Source organism: Pundamilia nyererei, unplaced genomic scaffold (genome assembly GCF_000239375.1).
Source record: "Pundamilia nyererei isolate P.nyererei 1_Seehausen unplaced genomic scaffold, PunNye1.0 scaffold00186, whole genome shotgun sequence".
Lineage (NCBI taxonomy): Eukaryota > Metazoa > Chordata > Actinopteri > Cichliformes > Cichlidae > Pundamilia > Pundamilia nyererei.
Window position 1 is genome coordinate 869,043 of NW_005187587.1, and position 24,543 is coordinate 893,585.

Below are 24,543 nucleotides of genomic sequence, written 5' to 3' on the forward strand. Positions count from 1 at the left end.
TTTTTATCGTTTACTCGGTTTTCCTTGGTCTTTTCACGTGTGTTATGAATAAATTTTCTTTTTTTCGGTACTAGTTTTATTTTGTTGTATTTATCCGCGACACCTTAAAGGCCGGTCCGTGAAAATATTGTGGGGCATAAACCGGTCCGTGGCGCAAAAGAGGTTGGGGACCGCTGGCTTAACAGACGGCTAGTGTGGCTATCAGCTAATTGCTAATAGTTAAACAGCTAACATTAACGTATGTGGGGCGTAATTTCCATGGGGGGTTATGTTCAGCACAAAGTTACGCCGATGCTGCCAGGCTAACATTTATGATAACTGTTTATTATCAAAGTGCTGTTGAGATCTGCCGTGTGCCTATCTGGCTGCAGCACTGCTGTGTGAAGTTGTGCGTCAACTGGAGCAGTCAAAGATGGCATCTATGGTATAGAAACTGTTAGATAGAGACAGACTATCTAATATGAGCTTAATTTTTAGTAGTGTTATTACTGTTTTAGTATTTGAGCATTTAATTTTTTGCAACCCTAGCAGGTTATGAGCTTTACTAGTTATCAGCTAGGCACTCGCTTATCTCCACTTTAGGTTCTTATGACAAACCATCATAAGGTCCTTTTGTTTTCACCTGCTCTCCTAAATATACTCATATATTTTTGCATATAGATCAAGTTTATGTGAGAGAACACATTAAAATCTGAGCTTTTGGTTTTTTTTATGAGAGTCCTATAATTTCTTTACCTTCATTACATGGTCGATTCTCTTTAACACACTGAAGTTATACAGTAGGAGTATGTCTGGAAACACTCACAGATGTGAACATGTTGCTTCAACTTTACCGGCTCTCAATTAAATATTGAATGAACAGGACAGAAGAATATATTTGTCCCTGGATTAAAGTTTAAATTTGAACTTTTTTTGAAATGCTTTTCTTACTCTTTGTTACCCTTTCAGAGCTTCTCGGAGCAGCAAAGCGGGTGAACGTCAACATCCAGGATGCAGATGGGTGAGGGATCACAGATGTTTCACATCACCTCCTGTTCCAGCTGTTTACTCTATCATTACACCTCTTTCTTTATCACTCCATTTTCATTCCATCTTTTATAATAACCTATTTCTTTCTTCATGGCCCTGAAAACACTCACAACACTATCAACACAACTGAATCCTGAGATCTTTTCTTGTTTTCTCAGATTTTGAGGTAGTTGTTACTCAGCCATCGAGCCGCTCACTAAAATTCAAAGATCTAATACATCTTAATTTGCTCTTTAGTTTTATGAGCCTCACATGTAAAGATCCCGCATAATAACATGTAAAAAAACACCTTCAGATTTTGTCCCACTTGTTTTTACCATCCTGATTGTAGCATATGTGCCCCGTCTCCCTAACAGTTGGGCCAATCTGAAGGAAACTTAAAAAAAAAGACTTTTATTATAGATCCGCGTTTAGCAAAGACTGAAAATCTCCACAGGCTTGGCTGAAAATGAATTGAACGTGTACATGAACATTCATATACATAAAAAATGAGGAAAACCCAGAGATGCTCATCTTTTCCACACTCAGTCATAAATTGAAGACTGCTCTGATTCATTCGGGCTCCTTCATAAACCCCCATTTTGTCCGTGCTTAAACACAAGGCTTCCTGGTGACAGTCCATGATTATTTCCTCCTTTTCTATTTTTATACCTTACAATAGCTTCCAGTGGGTCAGTCTGGATCATGTGGTGGGCGACCTCTGGCCAGGAGATCTGTGCTGTAATTGAAATAATCATATGAATTAAATGAAACTGAAAAGCACTTTCTGTTAACTGATTTTGACTCACATCCAAACTAATGCAGAACCTGTGAGCTGGGGTCACAAATAGATCATTTTAAGAGCTCTGTTATAAAATGTCTCATACCTCGCTGATATTAAACATGAGACAGTTATCATGAGAAAAATAAACACCAAAGCCCGATGCTTGTGGGCTGTAGCTGATCCATGTTGTGAATATCTAATTAACTGTGGCAAACAAATAGGAAGAAAACTCTTCAAATAATCAATAGGCTAGCAAGCCGTTATTACTGTTCACATTATCTCCTGTTTAAATCTGTCTTTGGCTCATAGGAGTGTAGCCAGCTGAAGACCTCAGATCTGAAGACTGTAATTATCACCTTAAAGCAAAGCCAACATTTTCCAGCTCCTAATTTGCTCAGAAATATTCCCTTATCAGCTCTGAATGTTCAACTATGGATTTTGGCTATATTTAGCTTCATGATTGGTTAAGCTTTTTGTGTGCACATGCTTGGTTTACGGCTGTGTTCCGTTTGACTCCATCAGATAACAAAGATCTTTTTATGATGTTGATTGGATTCAGATAATTGGACTCAGCTTCTTGTGTAATGACTGATGAGTCGTTGATTTGACTCCAGGGCCCCGCTCTTATGTTCACCACAGATCCATTAGACCCACACACAGATGCCCTGCGCGTACGCTCGACTCCGGGGGAGAGAGATTGCTTATTAATGGAAGTAGGTCATTTCCACCCGCCCTCCCCGCACACGCTCCCATCGTCACACAGAGCTGTGGGGCGGAGCAGCTGTACGCCGAAGATTACTTTAGCAAAGTTGTGCTCAGGTTTTACACTATGCATTTGAATGTGTGTATTTTTATACATAATCTGTGTCTGTGTGAAGGCTGTCGCCGCTGCATCATGCTGCTCTGAGTGGCAACAAGGAGATGATCTCTCTGCTGTTGGAGGCCCAGGCAGCAGTGGATATCAAAGACCATAAAGGTAAAAAAAAAAAATGCACACAGGCTTTCACAGTGTCACTGGGATACGCTGTGCTGCTACAAAATAAGGCACAAAACACACACACGAACACACAAGGCTGTGCAGCAAAAGCCCAAAAACAAATACTTTCCGGCTTTCCCTGTGTGACAAATAATACCGGCTTATGTAATAAAAGGTGAGCTTGTTGGAAATGCAATTTATGTCTGTGGCGTGCATTTATGAGGAGCGACAGATTTGTTTGCACAGTCAACAATAGAAAACAGAAGAAGGAAAGCTCCATGGCTGCAGGAGTGAGAGCCAAGTGGGAAGCAGAGCAGAGAATATCTCGATCCTACGTTGGCAGATTCAAGAAGAAGGAGGAGAAGAAGAAATCTCAGGGCAGATGGGAGTTATAATCCCTCCAGGATGTAGGCCTACTGTGTCTGCACTTTCAGTCATGCCCAGTGTGCCTCTAAATAGACTTACCAGGCCTCTTTTGGTGAACCTACTGCTTTAATGGGTGTGATTTTGCAGAGGCACCAGGAAACAGCACATCTTCACCTTCTACGAGTAGGTGTTTGACTGTGTGCTTTATTAACAGAACATAGGAGGTGATTGTAGTCAGGGTAGTGGCCCAAAAAATACTAATAATGTTTCTGAGATTTAAGATTTGTCCAACCAGATGGAACCAGCCAACTTTGTCTTAAAGAGAACTGTTTCCGGTGTTAGGAAAACATACTTCTGCAAGATGCCAGCTTAAGTTGCCTCAACATCCTGAGGGCCTTTGCTTTGGAGCTGTATATCCTCCAGACAAACATCACAAAAAGGAAATGTGGAAAGTGGCTATGTGTTCAGCCAGAATAATCACAGGAACAAGTGAAGGGTATTTCCAAAGACAGAAAGTTGGAACATGTCCATCCCTTCATGCATTCATCCCTTTTCTTAAGTGCTTATCCGATTCAGGGTCACAGAGTGCTGGAGCGTATAGCTATTGGGCAAGAGGTGAGGTAAACAGTCTATCTGATATCGTGTTGATGTTGTTCCTGGATCAACATAATAATGTTTGTCTGCGATCAACATTGCATTGGAATAATCACTTTAGGATATCATAGCTTTGTGGCTTGGAAGACCCCTTACCAATGTCTGCTCTAGAGATGGACCGATCCGATATTAAGTATCGGTATCAGTCCGATACTGACGTAAATTCCTGGATCTGATATCGGAGAGAAATAAAAAACTTGCGACACGGCGTAACTCAGCTCATAACCGTAGCATGTCGGAGCAGTGTGGTCACGTGATAGAGCGGCTGTGTGTATTTGTAGTCTCGCTACCAAACCGGCATTTCTTCTCCGAGGAAGTTATCCCAGAGAGAAGTAAAGCAAGTGTGTAAGTTTATCTCTGAATGTTTGTAAAGCATTCCCGTGTTAAGCTTAACAACCGATATATGGAGCAACTGCCTCTCTCTCCCTCTCCTGCTGCTGCTTCAATCATGAAACTGATTAATGATCAGCTGATCGGCTTTTATGTGCGAGTCTGTCTCTCTTCTTTGTTTATCGCCCACTTCGCGCCAGAAAGAGAAAACCAGCGGCTGAACAACAGCAGCACGTTTAAGCTTGATAATCTTTTGTTAGAATTTATTTAATATTACTTTCTACACCAGGATCCTTTTCTGTGTAGCTGACGGCTGGTAACTGTGCAGGGGCGGATCTAGCAAAGTTTAGCCAGGGGGGCCGATAGGGCATGAACAGGGAAAAGGGGGCATAAAGACATACTTTTCTTCTTATTCTCATTTAAAATGTCGAGCTTTTAATAAATAATTATCTGAATCTTACACCCAAAGTTTTAATCTTATGTAAGATGTATAGAAGTCCATTACTGTATATAGTAACTATTAAGTCTAATATACCCTAGTAAGCTATAGTACTTCATCATCATGTGCAGTCTGCAATTCTGTAGAAGAAAGATGTTGAATCTATTTAATTATTTCTTGAAAAATAATTTATTTCTGTGCATTTTTTTTCACACTGCATCAAATTAAAGTCGATTACGTCGATTAAGCATCATTTGCTGGGAGTTTTAGAGCCCTATTAGTTAGGTTGCTTACTCTTTAAAATACCAGAATAGGGAGGATGGAGTAGGTTTAAGTTTATTAGATTGATCAGTATTGCTGAACTATGAAATATTTTGGGTGCAGGGTAGTTTTTGCATACAGGTATAACAGAATAGCTTTAATGTTTTTTTTTTAACCCTATGAACTGATACAAAAAGCAGCAAGATATTAAAAAAAAGTTTTATTGATTAAAAAAAACACTATATCGGATTCATATCGGTATTGGCAGATATCCAAATTTATGATATTGGTATCAGTATCGGACATAAAGAAGTGGTATCGTGCCATCTCTAGTCTGCTCAGGAAAAAATCCAAATCCAGAAGGGTTGGTGGGAGTTAGAGTTACAGTTTGCTATGTGGTGTGATGGTTTATTCTGCAAAACTGGGATATCATTTCCAATGTTGAACCTGGACCAACATTAGTTTTGTTGGTCCATGAACAACACCTAACACAACAATATCAGATGGTGTGAAGTACAGATACCAGTCCTGTTGATGAATTAAGGACTTTCCAACTGTCCCGCTCTCCAAGAGTAACTGCCTCCCATGACACTGACACGGCAAACCTTCCGGCACAACTACTGATGTTGTTAATTTAATTAACACCAAAGCAGCTGAAACTGATTAGCAACCCCGTCTCTACTTAACTGACCACATCAATATACCAGATGCTTTATTGATGTGATGCTACAGTATACGCTGACTGAAATTATCTTAAACAGTGTGTTATGTTTTCAGTGGGTGACATGTCTGGACTGCAGACCAGCCAGCTAAGAACCCAGAATCTGTGACTTTGGAGGTGCTCTGTTCCTGAAATAAGCAAGGCGTTTCCTGAGTAGTTTCATACCTTTTCCAAAACGTGCATATATTGTTTAGCAGTGGTGGTTCTCTCAGAAATTAAGACTTTAAAGAACGTAACCAGTGCTGGCTTTTAAGTTGCATGCATGGTCGCTCTTCTGTTTAGTGCAGAGGACACAGCGTCCATGATTTACAAAAAAATGTAACCTTTGGATTTGTTGAAGACCACACAGCGACAGAAGCATTTAAGAATCGTTCATTTTTTTCCCTTGAATACTCAGATTTTACCTTAACCGTGTGTTTCTGAGCCCATGCAGTCACAATCAGAATCTGTTATTAATGCATTGCTGCATGAGGCCCAAAGATCACAGCAATTTAAGATTGGCTTTTCAACCTTACCCCCTGAGTAAAGACATTCTTTAATATCGTTTAATGGTATTGTGTGCTGTGACCGATTCACTTCTTTTTTGGTGCATGTAATTAACCTAAAAAAATAAATAAATATGAGCCCCTACTTGATGTTTTTAGGTTAGTCTTATCAAAACATTATTAACGGTTAAAATGAGAAAACACTGCCGCCTTCCAAATACAGCGCTATTAATAAAATACGCCTGATGCTGCACGTCAGTCACAGTTTCTCAACAAGACAGGATTATACTCATTTCTTTTAGGACTTTTGAAAAAATGGCCTCTGAACTGATTCGTGTACGTCGAGCATTTCCTCTGATTTCTCAGTGTTGCTCTTATTCCTGCGCAGTCCGCTCTTCTCGTGCCCAATCACACTTTCGAGAAGATCTTTGAGACCGTGTGATAGTAATTTGGCCTGAAATCTCTAAGCTTTAGATTCTGTAACTCCTGCAGCTGCTGTGCCTCTTTATCCTGCCAGCACCTATCCTCTGACTCAGGCGTCTCTCATGCCAGCTGAGGCTGGAGGGGCCTTTTTATTCAGCTCAATGGTGTGGCTCATCTCTAGTGTCAAGACTGGAGGTCTTGGTTTGCTGCCATGAGAAACACGCTCACTGCTTCTCGAAGCCACCGCTGCAAAGTGGTATTAGATGTCTTCTGGTTAAAGGCAGCGATAAGGAGTCCGCACTGATGTTTTGCACAGCAAAACTTGGCATCACCTTGTATGCTGTGCATGGCTCTGGGAGTCGCTGTGCAGTTCCCTCCGAGGGTTTCTTGGGGCCATAGAAAGAAAGGGGTTGGACTTCTCTTGCCCTTTGTGTTCAAAGTGTTTGTCTCAAACATCCCATGATGCCCTATTTGGGCTGTTACCTTGTGACTTTGTCCACCAATAGTTTTTTCAATTGCTTTGCTGGTTGTTTAGTGAATACACTCTCTGTCGAGTCTCATAGCATGCAGGCCCAACACGTTTTGTTAAAGAGAAACTGGAACCAATGTATTTTCCTTTAAATATAACATTTGTTTTAATTAGCTTCAATTAATTACTGTTGTAGTACATCTGGTTAATTTTCTTTCAATGCAATAATTGTTTAAGCTCTCCTAATCTCTCAGACTAACAGGCCACACAGAGGGAATTAACCATGAGAACATTTGTTAACAAGTAAATTTAGTGATTTCTCTGTAAAATCAGCACCAGATAGATTTCTGTCTGCTTGGTATCTAATGCCAAACTAACCTAAACTAACAAAAAATTTGTATTTGCTTGCACTCATGTGTCTTTACATTCTCATTTTTTTGTACGTGCCTGTGTGCATGTGGTTGTGGGTTGTGTTGTGTGTCTGTTTTATTGTGCCGTCATGTTGGCTGTGTATGTTTGTGTCCTTGTTTGTGTGTGTTTTGTGTAGGAATGCGTCCCCTGCATTATGCTGCATGGCAGGGGAAGACTGAGCCTATGAAAATGCTGCTGAAGGCAGGCTCGTCAGTCAACGGACAGTCAGATGAAGGACAGATCCCGCTCCACCTGTCAGCTCAGCATGGACACTATGATGGGGTAACTGTTTGTGTGTGTGTGTGTGTGTGTGTGTGTGTGTGTGTGTGTGTGTGTGTGTGTGTGTGTGTGTTTGTGTGTGTGTGCACTGTAGGTGCTTTACTGTGCACAGAGCCAGTGTTTGTGTTATGTGAGATCTGTGTAGTTGTTATGTGGGCTTGATGCTGTGTGCCTGATACGTGGTTGTTGCAAGCTCAGCTTTAAATGTGTTGGTAACATTTGTTTGTTTGTGTGCGTCTGTGTGTTACAGTCGGAGATGTTGCTGCAGCACCAGTCCAACCCGTGCATCTCAGACACAGCTGGGAAAACTCCACTGGACCTCGCTTGTGAATTTGGACGTGTTGGAGTGAGTACAACAATAACTACAACTGGGTTCAAAACAGAAGATTTTTTTTTTACCCTATCAACAATATGTTTTACCTAAAAATGATAAATGATGAAGATGGATGTAACATCACCATCACCCATTGGTTTTGGACTCCACATTTTAAAGCTTCACATTAAATTTTTGCTGCCACCATCTTGTTTTTTCTTTAAGCCAGAAGTTATCTTGGCCACTAACCAGGTGACGTTAACTTGCCTGTTATTTTGGATGTGTGAAACCAACTGAAAACCAGTGATTGTGAGGGAAGAATGAGTATTGCCCAACTGGGTTTGACTGGGTTCGAGGTTGATAGCAGCTGCTGGGAAAATGATTTCTAAAGCCGCAGTTACTCAGGCCTAAAGACAATTTAGTGAGCCCCAATAGCTACCTCCTATTGGTAGGAAAAAAGCATGTCTTCCCCAACTGGTGTACAAAAACCTATTTGTGATTGCTTTGGTTGCTAAAATGTTGTTGCGTTGGTAATTTGTGACGAATAGGTGACGAACTTGTCTATAAACACCAGCCAGCCGCTCTCCGAGCTGTAAAGAATCTGTGAAAATTGTCACACAGACCAAAAGCAGACACCCTTTAAAATGTTGGCTGTATTCCTCAGGCACAACTTTTACTGTTAAGGCAAGTCTTCCTCATTTACAGTTTGCGTTGCTTGTAGCTAGCAAGTATTTTCATACAAAAATGAAGAACTACAGGCAACTGTGGCAATCTGCTAGCAACCAAAGTAATCACAAAGAGGTATTTAGTTAATTCGCTATCAACCAGTGGATGTATCATGTCCAGTTTGGCGGACAATTCTTGAACAATGTCCTTTTGATGTCACATGAAAAACCAAAGTAAATTATTGCAACTGTTAGCATGCTAACATGCTAAACAGATCACATCAACTCACTTGCATGTTAAGATTTGCTTAGTAATAGACCCTGTGCACGAGAAAATGCTAACTTCCTGGTTTGAGACCGGATGTGGGGTTGTACATTTCCGGTAGCTTTATTAAAATCATGTCCAAAACTCGAAAACGGAAAGATCGCGTTAAGTTACAAAGAGGAGAAGGTGGGAACACTCACCACTGTTGTGTCATAAAAAATCTAATGATCAATTTTGATGTTTAAAGAGTTTAGATCAATGACTTGTTTACATCACTCAACACAAGCAGAGTGATGCAAGCAGGCAAATTCAGAAGCACATCTCTGTATAGTGACTGGTCTTATGATTTAAACAGGCAAATGTTCAGCATTCAAACTACAGGTGAAAAATAGTCAAACCAGATGTTTCCCCGTTATGTCGATATCAGCTAGTCAAGTACACACCTACACAGCATGTTAACAAACCGTGAAAAAAGCCACAAAAAATGACTGATTGCTGGTAAGGGTCTCTATACATTAGTATTTACGAAGGGTATGTTGTGACTTACCTTCAAAATTACAGCGGTCCCTCGCTAATAACGTGGTTCACCTTTCACCTCGCTGTTTCACAGATCTTTTTTAGTGCAAGTTTGCACGTTTTTTTACGTCACATTGCGTCCTGCGTCCTGATCACTGCAGACGATCTTCTCCGTGACGTCTCTCCTGTACAGTACAGAATCGCTGCATCGATTGCTAGCAGTGTGACTCTGAAGTGCAGTGCTGTATGTCCACGATGTCCACCAAACATTTTGCACCGTCAAAAAATAAAATTGGCTATTTGATTTCACCTATCGCTGGTTATTTTTAGAACATAACACCCGTCGACAAGTCGATGAACATCATTTACAGATATATTGGGTAAATGCCCAAGACATCTAGAGAAATGTAAATCGCCGCTTGATTCATTCATTTGCTTAACTTGTTTTGGACCGTAAACAGGGCGTGAATAGGACACCGGAAACAAAGCTCCCCACAGGAGTTTCCGCACCGGAAGTAGCATATGCTAACGTGCACATAGTCAATATTAAATACTTAAGTACAGCTAAAGATAATGGGAATGTCATTAGCTTAGCTTTTAGCTTGTTAGCATTAGCATTAGTTTTTAGACATTAATCAAAGTATGAGACAAACTCAAATTTTGATCCAATGATGGGGTAAGAAGAAAAGTTAGATATTATCAAAAGTACCAAATTTGCCATATTTTGACTGAGAGACTCTATACCTAAATGTTTATTTTAGAGTTTCCTGGTAAAGATAAGCAATGGTGACATCCATTTAATTTTAAAATTATAGGCAAAATGTTCACCTAAAAGGTTAATTATTCCAGAAACAGATTAATTATACAACAACACAGCCTAAAAATGTCTAAAATCCTTAAAATGAACAAGAACAATGGTCTTACTGAGACAGCCACATGTGGACACAGAGGTAATTCAAGACACTAGCAGCCAAAGTGTGCACCTGTGTTGCTGCTAGTCCACAGAGAAACCAGATTTTAGTTTTAAATTCACTTTTACACAGAAGGAATTATAGAGTTAATATAAATCATGAAATGGCTTTACAAGTTACACTGTGTGTCTTTGTGTTTAGGTGGTCCAGCTCCTGCTCAGCAGTAACATGTGTGCAGCCATGCTGGAACCAAAACCCTCCGACCCCAACGGAGTGTCACCTTTGCATCTGGCTGCCAAGAACGGACACATCGAAGTGATACGGTCCAAATAACTACTCCTTTCTGTCTGCTCTGTGTTTATTATACCTCCTTCATTAGACACTTAGTCATTCTGTCTCTCCACCGACTGATCTAATTTAACGTTAAAGGATAATGCCGGTTCATTTCAACCTGGCATATTTCCCATTAACAAGGCTAACGTGTTTCTATGGGTCATGCAGGGTTTCCACTATCCACCTTGATTGTAGAGATTTGTAGAATTGAGGTGTGGACAACATACATTAGAGAAACTGGGCCAAGTCCTCTGAAGCATCCCAACAACAATGAATTATATTAAACAGTTCTTTCAAGTCTTTATTTCTATTCATTATTTTTTCTATTTATTATTTTTTTAACAGGCAAAAACATTACATGCATAGGCCTTGTTCACATCACATAAAACTATATATACAAGTGAAAGATTACAGATATACAGCAAAACACAAGTTTAAAAAAAGAAAAGAAAAATATGGTGAATTCATGAGTTGGGGTCTTTACTATAAAGTCAATTAAACATACCCAGGTTTCTTCTTCTATGTGGCTTCACTTACCTATGTATTGGCAATCAGGCTAGGCTGTCACCAAAGATAATTTTCAACTCGATAATTAAATCCAGGATTTACAAATCTAGCACATTCACATAAAGGATACAGTTTAGGCAACATATGGCACATCACAAACTTCTGCATCTTTTAAAAATGAAGAAAAATTACAGTATTTGAAAAATAAAAAGTGGTTTTATATATACAGCACAGAGATAACAATGAGCCTTTACATGACACAAAAGCCTACCACTAAAGAATGGCCCACTTGAGCTTTCTTGCCAACGTCCACTTCCTGTTTAACTTACATATATAGTCACATATTTTTCTATGCCTTAATAAATGACCAACTAGTCAAACAGTTACAGGAAAAAGTGATGCCTATGTCCAATAACCATGTAGTAGCAAAGGGTTGTACAAAAGGTGTGGCTGTTTTCCTACATGAGTGGATGCAGGCCTATGGTATGGAGGGTAGGGGTAAAAATGGGTCAGAATGTTTTTTTATGAGGTCAACAAGTACGAAGCTTAGGTGACGTGTATTAGGATCTTATAGTATCACTACATCAAGGCTTCTTTTGATGTAGATTCTGCCTGCAAGACGTGAACCTTCAAAACTGAAAACAAAAACAGGTTTAAACCTGAAGTTGCCTGGAAAAAAAGGCCCCAGTCTTCCTTTGTAGCACAGGCCACTGTAACAGCCATTTCTCAAACCGTAATCTTCTGGCATTTCCCCTGATCCTTATCTGGGGCAAATAGCCCTAGCTGGGTTTCGAAAGACATTATTGATCCTAGGTAAGAGAGTGTAAAGGTCTGATGCTATGTGGATTGGGCAGCAGTCTGGAACAGAGATCCGATCCAATTCCTGGTTGCTAAAACTGGTTCTTGGGTAATAGGACTACTGTCAGGCTCACCTACATGTATGACTCCGGTTCTGCAGCCAGTCTCCTGGGAAGGAGTTGGATGTTGTTCCCCTCTGGAGATGCTCTCAGTGAGAGACCCTGCATGTTTGGTGGATGACAGGATATCTGACTGTTGTGTGGACTTATACGTCAAATATTAGGCCCAGGTGCCTTTTAGTCTTTGAGTCTTCATTCTCTTACTGAGAAGTTTTAACATTCACTGGGACATAAGCATATTAATAAGTGGGCTTTGCACCAAAATACCCTAGCCCACATGTCAACGGCCAACGTGACTTGGACATCTGACAAAGTCCCAGTACACCCAGGAAAGGACTTTACCAAACACTAGAACTTGGTGAAGGATCGTCAAATCCTACCTATGGCAGAATTTGGACACCATTCAGAAGGAGGCAGAGGACACCGAGTCTGACTTAATCATGCTCTGCACCTACATGGAGCTACAGACGTAAGGTGGCTGCTGCCTGTCATTGGGGCCTTGCGGGAGATTTTCATTCAAACTCATGTCATCTGCAGTATTGGGGACACTGTAGCGCTCTGTTCTGATAAAGAGAGCTGGCTGGTTGGAGCGAGGTCTGGACATCTCTGTCTAGAATGCTGCTCCTGTGACCTGGACATATATAAACAGCAGAAAATAGACAGATGGATCAATAGATGGTTCTGGTGAACTGTGTTAGTGACAAGTTGCTGGCTGACCTAATTGTGAGCATTTTTGAACGTTTTCCTCCTCAATTGGCAGTATAGGACAGAACATGGCAACACCATCAGTTTCCTGAGCCCAACGCTATAGCAGGCCAGTGATTTTTTTCTCTCTATGCCTTTTCTTCAATCTTCAGTTTCTTGCCTTCACTACTACACAGTGAGCGTGTGTTTATGGCACAAAAGATTTACACAAATTAGCTTTCTTGCCAAAGTCCACTTCCTCTTTAACCCTCTATAAACAAATCTTTTCCTGCAATTTGTTGAATAACCAACCAAACAAACATTTACAGGGTAAAATTCAACTGCCTATGTTAGATAACCGCGCAAAGGGTTGGCCTGTGCAAAAGGTGCTTTCCTTTTACATTGTGGGTTTTAGTTACACTAGAAACATATTTTCTTTGTTTCCCTCTTCCTGTGGAAGCCTGGCAACAGCTGTCAGTCAAACACAGAGACCCCATTCACTCAAACTGGCAGCTCTTAACACAAACACTATGAAAAATACATCTGAGAAAAAGACTGAAAAACTGGTTAATCCAAATATCATTTTGGGGAATTTATTTCCACTTTTATTGAGTTGCATGAATGTAGATGCTTTTCTTTCATTTCTTACTTTAGAGCAGTCATAAAAAGTTATCTTGAAATATTTATTATTTTTCGCTGCAGGTTGCTGATTCAGGCTGGAATAGATATCAACAGACAGTCCGAGTCTGGCACAGCACTACATCAGGCTGCCCTCTGTGGGAAGACGGAGGTAGTACGCCTGCTGCTGGATGTAAGTCTAACTATCCGTTTAATGTGTTTACATAAGAAGCTGTTGTTAATGCTGACCTCCCTCCTATGAGCTGTGCAAATTCACACCCCAGCAACTGTCATTCATCTGACTGTGAGGAAACTGTGGGATATGTTATATTGTTATTGTTTATTACATAAAACAGTAGCAGGCTGACCAGCCTCCTGCCTGTCATCCAATATTCAAACCTGTTGTTCGGTTTTTAACCTTTTTTTTGACCTTCAGATGAACATGGATGTAAATGCCTAACCCTGCCTTTGTAAAGGGCCCATTTTAAGTGTCCCCTCTCGTCCTGCTGCGCTTCACTTTTGATGTTAATGCTCAGGCAGCGCACACAACAAACATCCCTACTGTGGAATGTTCTTTGTGACACACAATTTGATTTTGCAGCTTTAATCATTTTCCTCCTCCGCGTCACTCCAGAGCGGCATCAGTGCAGGAGTGAGAAACACTCTGAGTCAGACTGCCCTGGACATCGTTAACCAGTTCACTACCACGCAGGCCAGCCGGGAGATCAAACAGTTACTGAGAGGTGAGGCCACGAGTGCACGAGCTCGCACACCAACTCACAAATCCTTGTGTGACACATTTTTTAAACCCTCCCAGCTGGTGGCAACACCAAAAATCTGCTTTTCAAGCCATGCCCACTTTGTGAGTGTTAAAACTATTAGGAACCTGGTTTTTGTTATAAATAACAACATACTGTAAAAAGACATTTTTAAAATGAATTTATTGCTATTGACATTTAAAACAATGGCATAATGTCCATTCTTATTTTGGGATTTTCTTGTATTGATTAGACTGGCGAAATTTATTATGCTAATGATACTACCCACCAATATCACCTTCTCCGTTCTCTTCTGTCTGCACTTTATACTCTTGTGTTGTAGATGCCTCAGCTGCAATGCAGGTGCGAGCACTAAAGGATTACTGCAACAACTATGACCTTACCAGCCTCAACATCAAAGCTGGCGACATCATCACGGTATAGCTTTATAATTAAGGTTCCGCAATAAAAATATGTTTCAGCCTTTGCTGCATGTTTGCCAGTCATAATAACCTGTGTCGGTAATATCAATCTGTCTACACAGTTTAATAGTTGGGTGTTACAATGTAAGCATCACTGAGCTGAAAAGAGGTTTTGCCACACAAACTATTATTAAAAACAAATTATTATTTTTGCCAGAGCTATGGCGCTTCTTCGCTTCACTCATATAAGAAAACACAGACATCTATGTCAATTTATTATGTTATTTCTTTATTCTTCTATATTTATTGATCTTTTTTGCAAGCTACATTGTATATATGAAAAAGTAATCACTTACAGGCGCTGTTAGCGAACACCTATTTACAGATGTGCATGAAAATACATTACGTAAAGCAGATGCAATGTTGGCTTTTGTTTTGAGGTCATCTACTATATATAATATCTATAATTTAAAAGGATTTGAATTTTATAAAAATAATTCACAAAAACTATATACATGTTAAGGCAGTTTATATAGTATGTTTTGTGTTTTTAACCAGTTTTGTAGCCAACTGGCTAAAAATGGCAACGCTAAAGCCAGCCTGCTAATGTAAAAACAGTTGTGTAATGTATTATGATTGAAGAATTCAGGGTTTAGTAAGGTGGACACTTATTCCACTTTATCAAGGTGGGCACTTGATAAAACACAGTTTATCTATGATATACATGGAAAATTTTAAATTATATTTCGCAAAAATGCCTCAAACTACTAACTATGCTAATGCTAGCTAATGATAGCTAAATGACTAAATAGCATAGTGTGTTATTTCCCACTCATTTTTTTAACTACTGCCTTTTTTAAATGGAAATTTAAACAGACATTTTCTGCTCATTTCAGCTGCTAAGTCTGAAAAAGTAAAAGCAAAACAATGGTAGAAGTATTTTTATAAAGAATTAACAGCTAAATTTGTTACACTGCCATCTGAGCAGTAGCCACTATTGCCATAGTTTGAAGTTAGCTGGTAGTGTGAGGTTCAGAGCTAAAGATTTAAACTTGATATAGGTATGGTTTTAGTTTGGCTTTGCAGTCTTTGTTAAGGAAATGAAAAGTGGCTGTAATCTTTGTACGTGCACAGGTTTTAGAGCAGCACTCTGATGGCCGATGGAAAGGCTGTATTCATGACAACCGGACAGGAAATGACCGTGTGGGCTACTTCCCCTCCAACATGGTGGAAGTCATCAAGAGGGCAGGTGACCACCCGCATCACAGCTGTGTGTGTGCATGGGTGGGTGGGTGGATGTGCGTGTGAGCTTAGCAGCTGTTTCGCAGCTATAGCTGGTCATTAGTTGTAGCTAGCTGTGGCATCATCGGCCTGTTTGGGGCATACCATCTGTTTTCCCCACCCTGCCAGTCTCATTGATTGCATCAATCAAACATAGTCCTCTATCCGCAGTCGGCCCTGAATCACCCCTCTATATTTCTGCTCCTTCTGTCACCCTCCCTAATTAATAAACAAGTCCGACCCTGCTAGATTGTAATGTTTTTGTTCATATTGTTTGTTTGCCTTATTGCTGTAGTGATATTATATTTTGTTTTATAATGATATATTCCCTGTGGATATATGGATGTATTCTTTTCTCATGTTTTAAGTTTAATCAACTATTATTTTGTGCATTTTCTGATTTTTTCTGATTAGACTTTTGTTTTGTTTCAAGTTGACTGATCAGTTGTTGTTGTGTTGTTGTTGTTGTTGTTGTTGTTTTGCCCCCCCCTCCTCCTGGATTGTTGCCAGGTCACTCCCCCTCCCAGCAGTGCCACACCCTCCTCCTCCGCAGGCCCAACCCTTGCCCCATTGCCTCGGTCAACGGAAACTCATACCCCCCCTCCAAAGTCCTTCCCCTGCATCTGCCTCCCCCTCCTCCCCTTAACCCCAACACACAGTCCCTTCCTCGGTTCTCCTCATTTGGGTACGTTCCTCTCCCTATCTCTCCTCCTTCTCTGTGTACTCCTCCTCTGTCCACTGCTCCTCCTCCTCCTCCTCTCTCCACTTCTCAGGAGCAGCAAAGTCAGACAGGTACATATTGTAGTGTCACTTTAAGTCACAGATAAGAATCCTTTCTCTGCTTTTTGTCAAGAACACATAAAAAGCCTGCTGTCTATCTGCTTGTGGCAACGCTTCATCAAAGAATCAGTTCAGCCAAATAAAAAAATACTCAAAAAGGCCTAAAAAAACTGAAGCAGTCCTGTGAAAAACTAAGTACACCTCATGACTCACTTGCGTGCAGAACCATGTTTAGCAGCGATAACTTTAATAATTGTTTTTTGTGTCACTCTAGCGGCCTCGCAATCAAAGAAGAATCATTCATACCAACGGTACAGCACCATGTTTTTCTCCAAACATGGTGCTGTGCATTTTGACAAACATCTCCACCTTGATCTCACCTTTTCAGAGGACATTTTTCCAGAAGTGTTCTGGTTTGTTCATATGAACTACGCTGAAAATACTTAGCAATTTGTGCATTTATGACTGGCTGTAATACTGGTAGCTTAGCTGTAGCATTTGTAGCTGAGGGCTTCAGCTTCCCGGTAATAAGGAAATGACGTCATTTACGTAGATTACTGATTGGCAGCGCTAACTTGAAATTTCGAGTTACTTTTCTCAAAATTTTGAGTTAATAAGTCAAAATTTAGAGAAAGATAACTCGACATTTCAAGTTATAGATACTTTCTTTTTTTAGTATCAAAAACGGGCTTTCGGAGCTGTGCTCGCTTCAGAAAGTAGAGACAAGCTTTCCAAAGAAGCCTTGTTCAGACTTTGTTTAACTGTACTGTGATGAACTTTATATTTAACATGCTAACTGAGGCCTGTAGAGTCTGAGCTGTTGCATTGCACAGTCTGACCTTGGGATGAATTTGCTGGGCACACCCAAGTGCTCCAGACCAGCAAACTGCTCTTTTGTGTTTGTGTATTCATGCGAATGGACTGATTCTATATAGCCCTTTCTATCTGCTGGAGTACTCAAAGCACTCTATACAACATGCCACATTCATTCTAAGCTTTTTAGTGCTTCCTAATGAACATTCATACTCCGACGGATGCGTCAGAGAGCTACTTGGGGTTAGTATCTTGGTTAGTACTTGGCATGCAAACTGGAGGAGCCAGGGATCGAATCACTAACATTCCCATCAGTAGGTGACCTGCTCTACCTCCTGAGCTACAATCACCTGTGGAAGCAGTAATGGTGTACTTAGTTTTAAACAAGACTGCATATTGTCCCTTGAAGACTTTCTTTTTTACATAGCCATATGTGCTTGAGGCAGTTCTTCATTAAAGGATCAGTTCAATCAAATAATTATTTACAAAAAAAGGCTAACAAAGTTAGTAATTTGTCCACATATACATTTATCTAGCCCGTGTGGGTCCTAACTGACTCAAACCTTTGTTTTGTTTGGGTTTTTATGACAACTAAGGCCATGAAAGTAATGCCTCCTTTGTACATTTCTTATAATTCCAGTGAAATGACCCTTTCATTTATCTTACTCGACATGCCGTGTTTGTTATAAATAACTTGAGAGGCCGTATTCGGCATTTTTAATCAGCATTACAGTGATTAAGTAGAATCACCACACGTCACTGGATGTGTCATTCACAACAGCTTCATGGTGTTTTGACCAAAAGGGTCTGTGGGTTTCTACAAGCCTCAGGACTCCCACTATGAGTAGCATGTTTATGCACGTGAGCTGAGTGAGTGTATCTCTGCGTGTGAGTCTGTGCCTTTTACAGTGTTTAATCACAAGCTCAACACATTTACTGTATGTAGGGAACAGCAGTACACATTATTATCGCTCAGATATTGTTTCTGTTTCTGCATTTTTGCTAATACAAAGTTTTAAGTTTAAAATACTAAGACCAAAGGAGTAACAGATGTGGGGTTCTGTGTGTGTCTCTGTGTGTGTGAGACAGGTTCACGAGCTGCAGAGCTGAGTCCTCAGGGCTCTCCCACTTTGGGACAGCAGAGCAGCACCAGTGAGGACATCTGGGTGCTGCGCAAACCGCTGGCAGGTAAACTGAAAGCGTGCTTTTGTGGGGGGAAAAAAGGAAATGATGTGTGTCAGACACGTTGTGTGTGTGTAATGCTGCGCTCTACAACGTGTGTTTATGTGTGGAGGTGGCGAGCGCAGCGGCAGCGTCGGCAGCCTCGGCAGTGTTCGGTCATCGAGCAGCTTGCAGGGCTCTGGAAACACGCATGTTTTGACCACTCCTGCACCCAGTCCCCACCCCGCACCCACGCCAGGGGTCAACACCCACGGCCTTAATGCTCCCGGCCTGCATGCACAAGCAGAAGGAGTCAAGGTAAAAGACTCCTTGCATTCAGTTGTGTTTGCACACATTTCATGACGTTGCTGCTGTTTCCTTACAAAACAACACACACACACCGTTTCTGGGAAACGGCAAAACATTTCTAGGAAACAAACACAACTGTAGTTCATGTGATAACCACAGTTCTGTTTCCTGCTCAGTTTATTCTTCCGTTGGTTGTTTTTTCCTAGCAGCACACAAGGTGCATTGTGTTTGTTTGGATACAGTGTAGCAGCTGAATTCAAGTTAAGCAACTCAACTTTGTCTTATTTATCGTGTTTTTGCACCTGAGCTGTTGTCATAGGTGTACCGCTGAAACACCTCCACAGTTTGTTTGTTTTCTGCAAGTGAGGAAGTAGAATATTTGTATTTTGCATAATGTGATTCTATTAAATAGATCTTCTTAAGCATCCGAACATCCAGTCATCACTAATGCATATGGCATGTAGCCATAACAAATACAATTAAGTGCTATATTTAAGGTCCGCTGACTGAGTCACAATAAAAACTGAACTAATATTCAAGAAAATATTCCACCTTAAAAGGTGGCTGATAAGCGTGTTAAGATCAAAGGCGGCAAAAACTTCCTTTCATTTTGCTGATAAAACACCTGTGATGATGGACGTTAACCAAAACAATTGAAAACACAATTTTTGGTCTTTGTGAACCAGAGTTATTATAGTTTTGTGTTTCACTATTTCATTATGACTTTTTGTTTTTTTTAATTCGATTTTAGTTTCAGTTATTTTCCAGAGTAGATTTTCTTCGACGTGGACACGGAGGTTTGTGAATGCGATAACTCGAGAACGAAGCAACGTAGGAGCTTCAAATTGATACCATAGGAGTATCTACTAAAAATCTTAGACATGTTTGATCTCAGTGACTTTGACCTCAAGTCAAGTTTTCCGAAAATCTTCTAAATGTGATAGCGTATAAATACAGCAAGGACTTAACGAGTATGAATTGTTTGGACGGGGTTGCCTGTTCTCTCTAAGAAGAACATGGCAGCACAGGTTAGGATTGCAAAGTTCATCATCTGAACAAAGCACAAGACTTTTGGAACAATGCATTTTGGACAGATGAGACTAAAAGTGACCAAACACAGCAAATCAGCACAAACACCTCGTACCAACTGGCAGCACGGTGGTGGACAGGGAATGATTTGGGCTTCGCTTGCAGCCACAGGTTCTGGGAACCTAATAGCCACTAAGTAATCATGAACTCCTCTTTATACCAAAGTCTTCTAGAATCAAGACCATCTGTCTGACAGCTAATGCTGGGCTGATAGTGGGTCATTCAACGGGACAGTGATCCCAGGCACACAGGATACCTTAAAAAGAAAAAACACAAGGTGCAGTGGTCCAGTCAAAGTCTAGACTTCAGCCTCATTGAAATGCTGAGGTGGGACCTTAAGAGAGCTTTGCATAAATAAATGCTCACAAACCTCAAAGAAATGAAGCAACGCTATAAGAAGAGTGGGACATAATTCCTCCACAATGAAACGAGGGAGCGATAAAGTCCCACGGAAAGCGATTACTTCAAATTAATGCTGCTAAATGTGGTTGTGCAAGCCACTGAGTCATTGGGTGTTCTTGTTTTTCTACGGGACTGTATGACATTCACCCTTTGACAGCTCATTATTAATTCATGTGTTATTTTACCACACTGGAGAGTAAGTGAAGCGGAGAGAGAGAAAGGGACAAATCCAGGGAGCATGATGTGAGGGACAGGCAGATGGAGACGAAGCTGCAGGCACAGATGAACTATTAACAAAGAATCAGTCTAATATTTGATTGTAAATGCTAAATGCACTGGTTCTTGCCTCATTCACTCATTAGTACAAGATTTTTTTAAGAAAGTGCTTTCTATCTAACACCCACATTCATACTGATGAACACATCAGAGAACGTGACACCAACTACAGCTAATCAGGATGCTCAGTTATAGAGTGCTACTTGTATGTCAGCCTGCCACTATAGTAGCAGCTTTAGCAAGCATCACTGCACCACTATTTTTTAACTGCACAGTTAAAGGTAACCGGCCATGATTTTGAGTCTGATTTCAAGCTAGTTTCCCTTAAAGCTGCACTTAAATGTGTCGCCCACTGTATTAAATTACATCGACCGCATGTGGACAAGATCTAGGAAACTAATTCTTAGCATAAACATTTGTTGTGCTTTTCCTTTCTGTACATCCTGCTGTTCAGCACATACTAAAGGATATTTTAACAGTTGGTATAAAATGTGTATTTCCTGTTTTTTTAGTGTCTTGCATTTAAGAAATGTCTTGCTGGTATTTCTGCTGTACCAGAAAATTGTAGGACATACAGGAGGCAGAGTGCTGAGTACTGAGCTGAGTCACCGACCGCCTCTGGGATTTGAACGATTATGCTTGAGTAAATGTTTCTCAATGTGAGCGTGTGTGTGTACATATGAGCATATCTGTGTGTGTTTTTGTGTTTCAGCTCCTGGCCACTGTGCTGTCTCAGTCGGTAAAAGCCAAGGAGCATCTCTTGGAGCAGTCGCAGTCTGTGGAGCAGTCAGCAAGTAAGCACACACACTCATACGAACACAGCGTAGCGCGATATCGCCGTCTGTATTTGAAGTGTTCATTCGTGTCAGCTTTAATTTAAGTGTGCTGCTGCAGTGATTTAAGCACAGATGACAAAGTTTGTCTCTGCCTGCTTGAAAGGAAACGCGTGCGATCAGTTAATTTGGAAAAAAAACCTGCTTTTGTCTGTAAGTGATGACAATTAAAAATGATCAAGGCAGTGTTCACAAGTACAACAAGCGCCTCGGGGCTTGTTTTGATTGCTTATGTGAATCACTTTTTATTCTTCAGCCTGGCCCTCTAAAGACCACATGTCTGTTCATATCAGACACAAGCAGCATTTCCAGTCTCGGTCCTTTTAGAAGAGTATTTCAAGTTATTCTTCATTTCTAAAAAGCTGCTGTAAGCAGCTGGGGACATGGCTTCTTGGGATGTCATGGATTCTTTCTTGTTCTCCTGAGTCAGAGCTCTAGCTGTAGCCGCAGAGGTTTGCTTGCAATAAGCAGAATAAAAAAACTGCTCAAAGAAATTCAACAGATTACGTTAAACTACCAGCTTAAAACTATTAATTTACATATCTAACGTTCCTGTGAGCGTGAAATACATTTATTTTGCAGAGGAAACGCTTAGTTTGTCAGTTTTGATCGATTAGTATTGCAAGTGTGAAGCTAAAATGTTACGCTCTTTGTGTCTCATAGTGTAGTTATTTTGCGATACCGACACCGATACTGATGCTGATATTTGGTGATTTAAAAATGCAATGTCTTCTTTTCTTTTAGACACACAATCACAAACAGACGTCCCTGACATTTGTTATATTTATTTGTTTACACATTCTCGCTCTGCTTGGATCAGCTGCAGAGCGCCCTCTGGTGGACAAACTATGCCTTTCGCTTATCGCTTCTTTTTTCATTTTAGTTTCTCAGCCGTGATTACTGCTGGTTAATGCCAGTAAATGGCCAGTATCGATCAATAATATTGATCTTGTGTTTGAGTAAGTAGTTTTGGCTACCCAGTGATCCCTGATATCATCTCTCTGATAAAAACTAGCTGCGATACAGCACTAAAAACTGAACCATAGACAGATGTTGATGTTGTCATGCAGATTAGAGATCTCATCAGACCATCTCTTACAAAGTGAGTAATACAGATTTTAAAGAAGGAATTAAATTCACTTGGCCTTGGGTTTTTTTTTAATCAGAAACGTCTATCTTTTTATTGGAGCCTCATATTTTTACATAAAAGAATCAACATGCATAAAAAATGAGTTCTGCTAACTCCATGAAGCATGAAATAGTTGCCAGAAATGTGAAATTTGGGGGATTTTTTTGCACATATGAAATTCGATTGGTATGCTTTTCACTTCTGCTACATCAGTATTTTTGTGGACTTCATTCCTCACAGTAGCACTGCATGTGTCGGATTCAGTGCATTCAAATAACATTGATGATGTAGCGCTCTTGTATGAAAGAAGATGGACTTACAGGCGTTACAGGGTTGATATATTTGGGAAGTTTTAACTTCAGACGCATTAATTTTACAGTCAAAACTTTAATGGTTGTTGTGGATTTGAACCAGCTTATAAACCTTATTTGTTACAAGCTGTTTGCAGGTCTGCATTACAGCAGGTGAGTGTTCACTTGGGGCTACAAAGACTCGCGTAGCATTGAAGCAAATGTTCTGTATTAATGTGCACGTACAGTTCGTGGTGTAGACGCTTTCACAGTGTCTCAAGACTCCCACTTAAATTTGGGCACTTTGTAGCTGTAGCTGTTTTACTAATCTCACTTTAAAAGAAGCCCATAAATTAGCATGTTTAATCTGCTGTCATTCTACTGGTTTAAGTGTTATGTGGGAAGTGTAGTGCTAAAACAGCGCTGCCGAGCCAGCCAAGTATGAAAGCTGTTAAGAAGGGCTCCATAGGCAGTGGGAATCTGGCATGGTTTCCTTTCTCCTGCGCTTCTCCCACATAAGAATCCTTTAGATCACCACATAATATCATTTCTTGGCTTTGCAGCGTTTTGAAAAGCAAACAATTAGGAGATAAGTTACTGTTTCTGATCTTTTTTCGGTTTCTTTGAAGTACAGTTAATTTCCTAGAACAGCTGTTTAGTGATGGTAGATTTCAAAGGACCACGATTTCACATGAAGCCGTTAATTTCTTAAACAACTCAATAGAAATAATAAATAGGCGGGTGTTTTGTAAACAGCTAGCTTTAAGGTGTAATTAACAGAGAAATGAAAATTGTTGAGAGTAATGTGATTTATTCTTTGTCCTTTCTCTTTGCCTTTCTTTATCACTTAAACCTTAAGGCTCTTCCAGCAGCACGGTTCACGAGCAGCGCTCGTTTGAACGGAAGGCCGAAGAGGATGATGGGAAAGTGAGTTGTATCTTTTTTTTTTTCTTTTCTTTTTTTTCCCGGTGGATTGATTCATTCCGGTGCTTCCATTTTTCCGTTTGCTTCTGGTTCTTCTCAAGTAGCAGAAAGAACGTCTGCAATGGTGGGGTTTCAGTGGGAAACACGGTGGTTGTGTTGCACCTGAAAAGCTGGCACGCTGAGGCTGGGCATACGAGTGTGTCACCATGGAGACAGGCAGAGTGACAGACACATCGAGGAGTCAGTTGCTGTCTTGCCTTCTGTCCCTCCCCCCTTTCCCTCTCCCTTTTCCCTCCCTCCCCTGCCCTCACACCGCACTGAGACACCCACATGCTGCTGGCAGTGCTGCGTGTTCTGTGGAGCTCAGGGCTGATCTGCGTGCTGCGTCCTAGCGTTTCCTCACTGACTGACCTCACGCAGCGCTCTATAACATGTACACCGCTGAAAATATAACACATATTTACCAGTGATTTAAAGAAGATTATTTTGTTAGACCCCTAAAGGTTTATTTAACCCCAAATCCCCTGGAAGGGTGTAGTGTCACAACATCAGGTGCTTAGAGTTTTGAGATCTCTAGCACGAAGACTTCTGTCATCACTAAATACAAGGAAGGGGAATGAAGATATATTCATGTTGTGAACAGTTTGCCCAGCTCTAATTAACCAGCAGCAGAGCACGAAGTAATCCTTGTGGGGCTTTCTTTTTAGGGCCAGTCGATCTGTTTTGTTGTGTTTGTGAGTT

The 24,543-nt window shown here is 40.6% G+C and overlaps 1 protein-coding gene across 1 annotated transcript in view; it reads left to right on the forward strand.

The window, feature by feature from the left end:
* The window catches only part of LOC102193514 (caskin-1), a 43,828-nt gene that overhangs the window by 8,950 nt on the left and 10,335 nt on the right, over positions 1 to 24,543 (forward strand). The window contains exons 2-14 of the mRNA XM_013914315.1: positions 949 to 1,000; positions 2,671 to 2,768; positions 7,464 to 7,609; positions 7,857 to 7,952; positions 10,478 to 10,599; positions 13,420 to 13,528; positions 13,970 to 14,078; positions 14,437 to 14,531; positions 15,650 to 15,764; positions 18,479 to 18,577; positions 18,684 to 18,868; positions 21,339 to 21,420; positions 23,738 to 23,805. Of these exons, the coding sequence (XP_013769769.1) occupies positions 949 to 1,000; positions 2,671 to 2,768; positions 7,464 to 7,609; positions 7,857 to 7,952; positions 10,478 to 10,599; positions 13,420 to 13,528; positions 13,970 to 14,078; positions 14,437 to 14,531; positions 15,650 to 15,764; positions 18,479 to 18,577; positions 18,684 to 18,868; positions 21,339 to 21,420; positions 23,738 to 23,805 (1,376 nt within the window). The remainder of the gene's footprint in view (positions 1 to 948; positions 1,001 to 2,670; positions 2,769 to 7,463; positions 7,610 to 7,856; positions 7,953 to 10,477; positions 10,600 to 13,419; positions 13,529 to 13,969; positions 14,079 to 14,436; positions 14,532 to 15,649; positions 15,765 to 18,478; positions 18,578 to 18,683; positions 18,869 to 21,338; positions 21,421 to 23,737; positions 23,806 to 24,543) is intronic.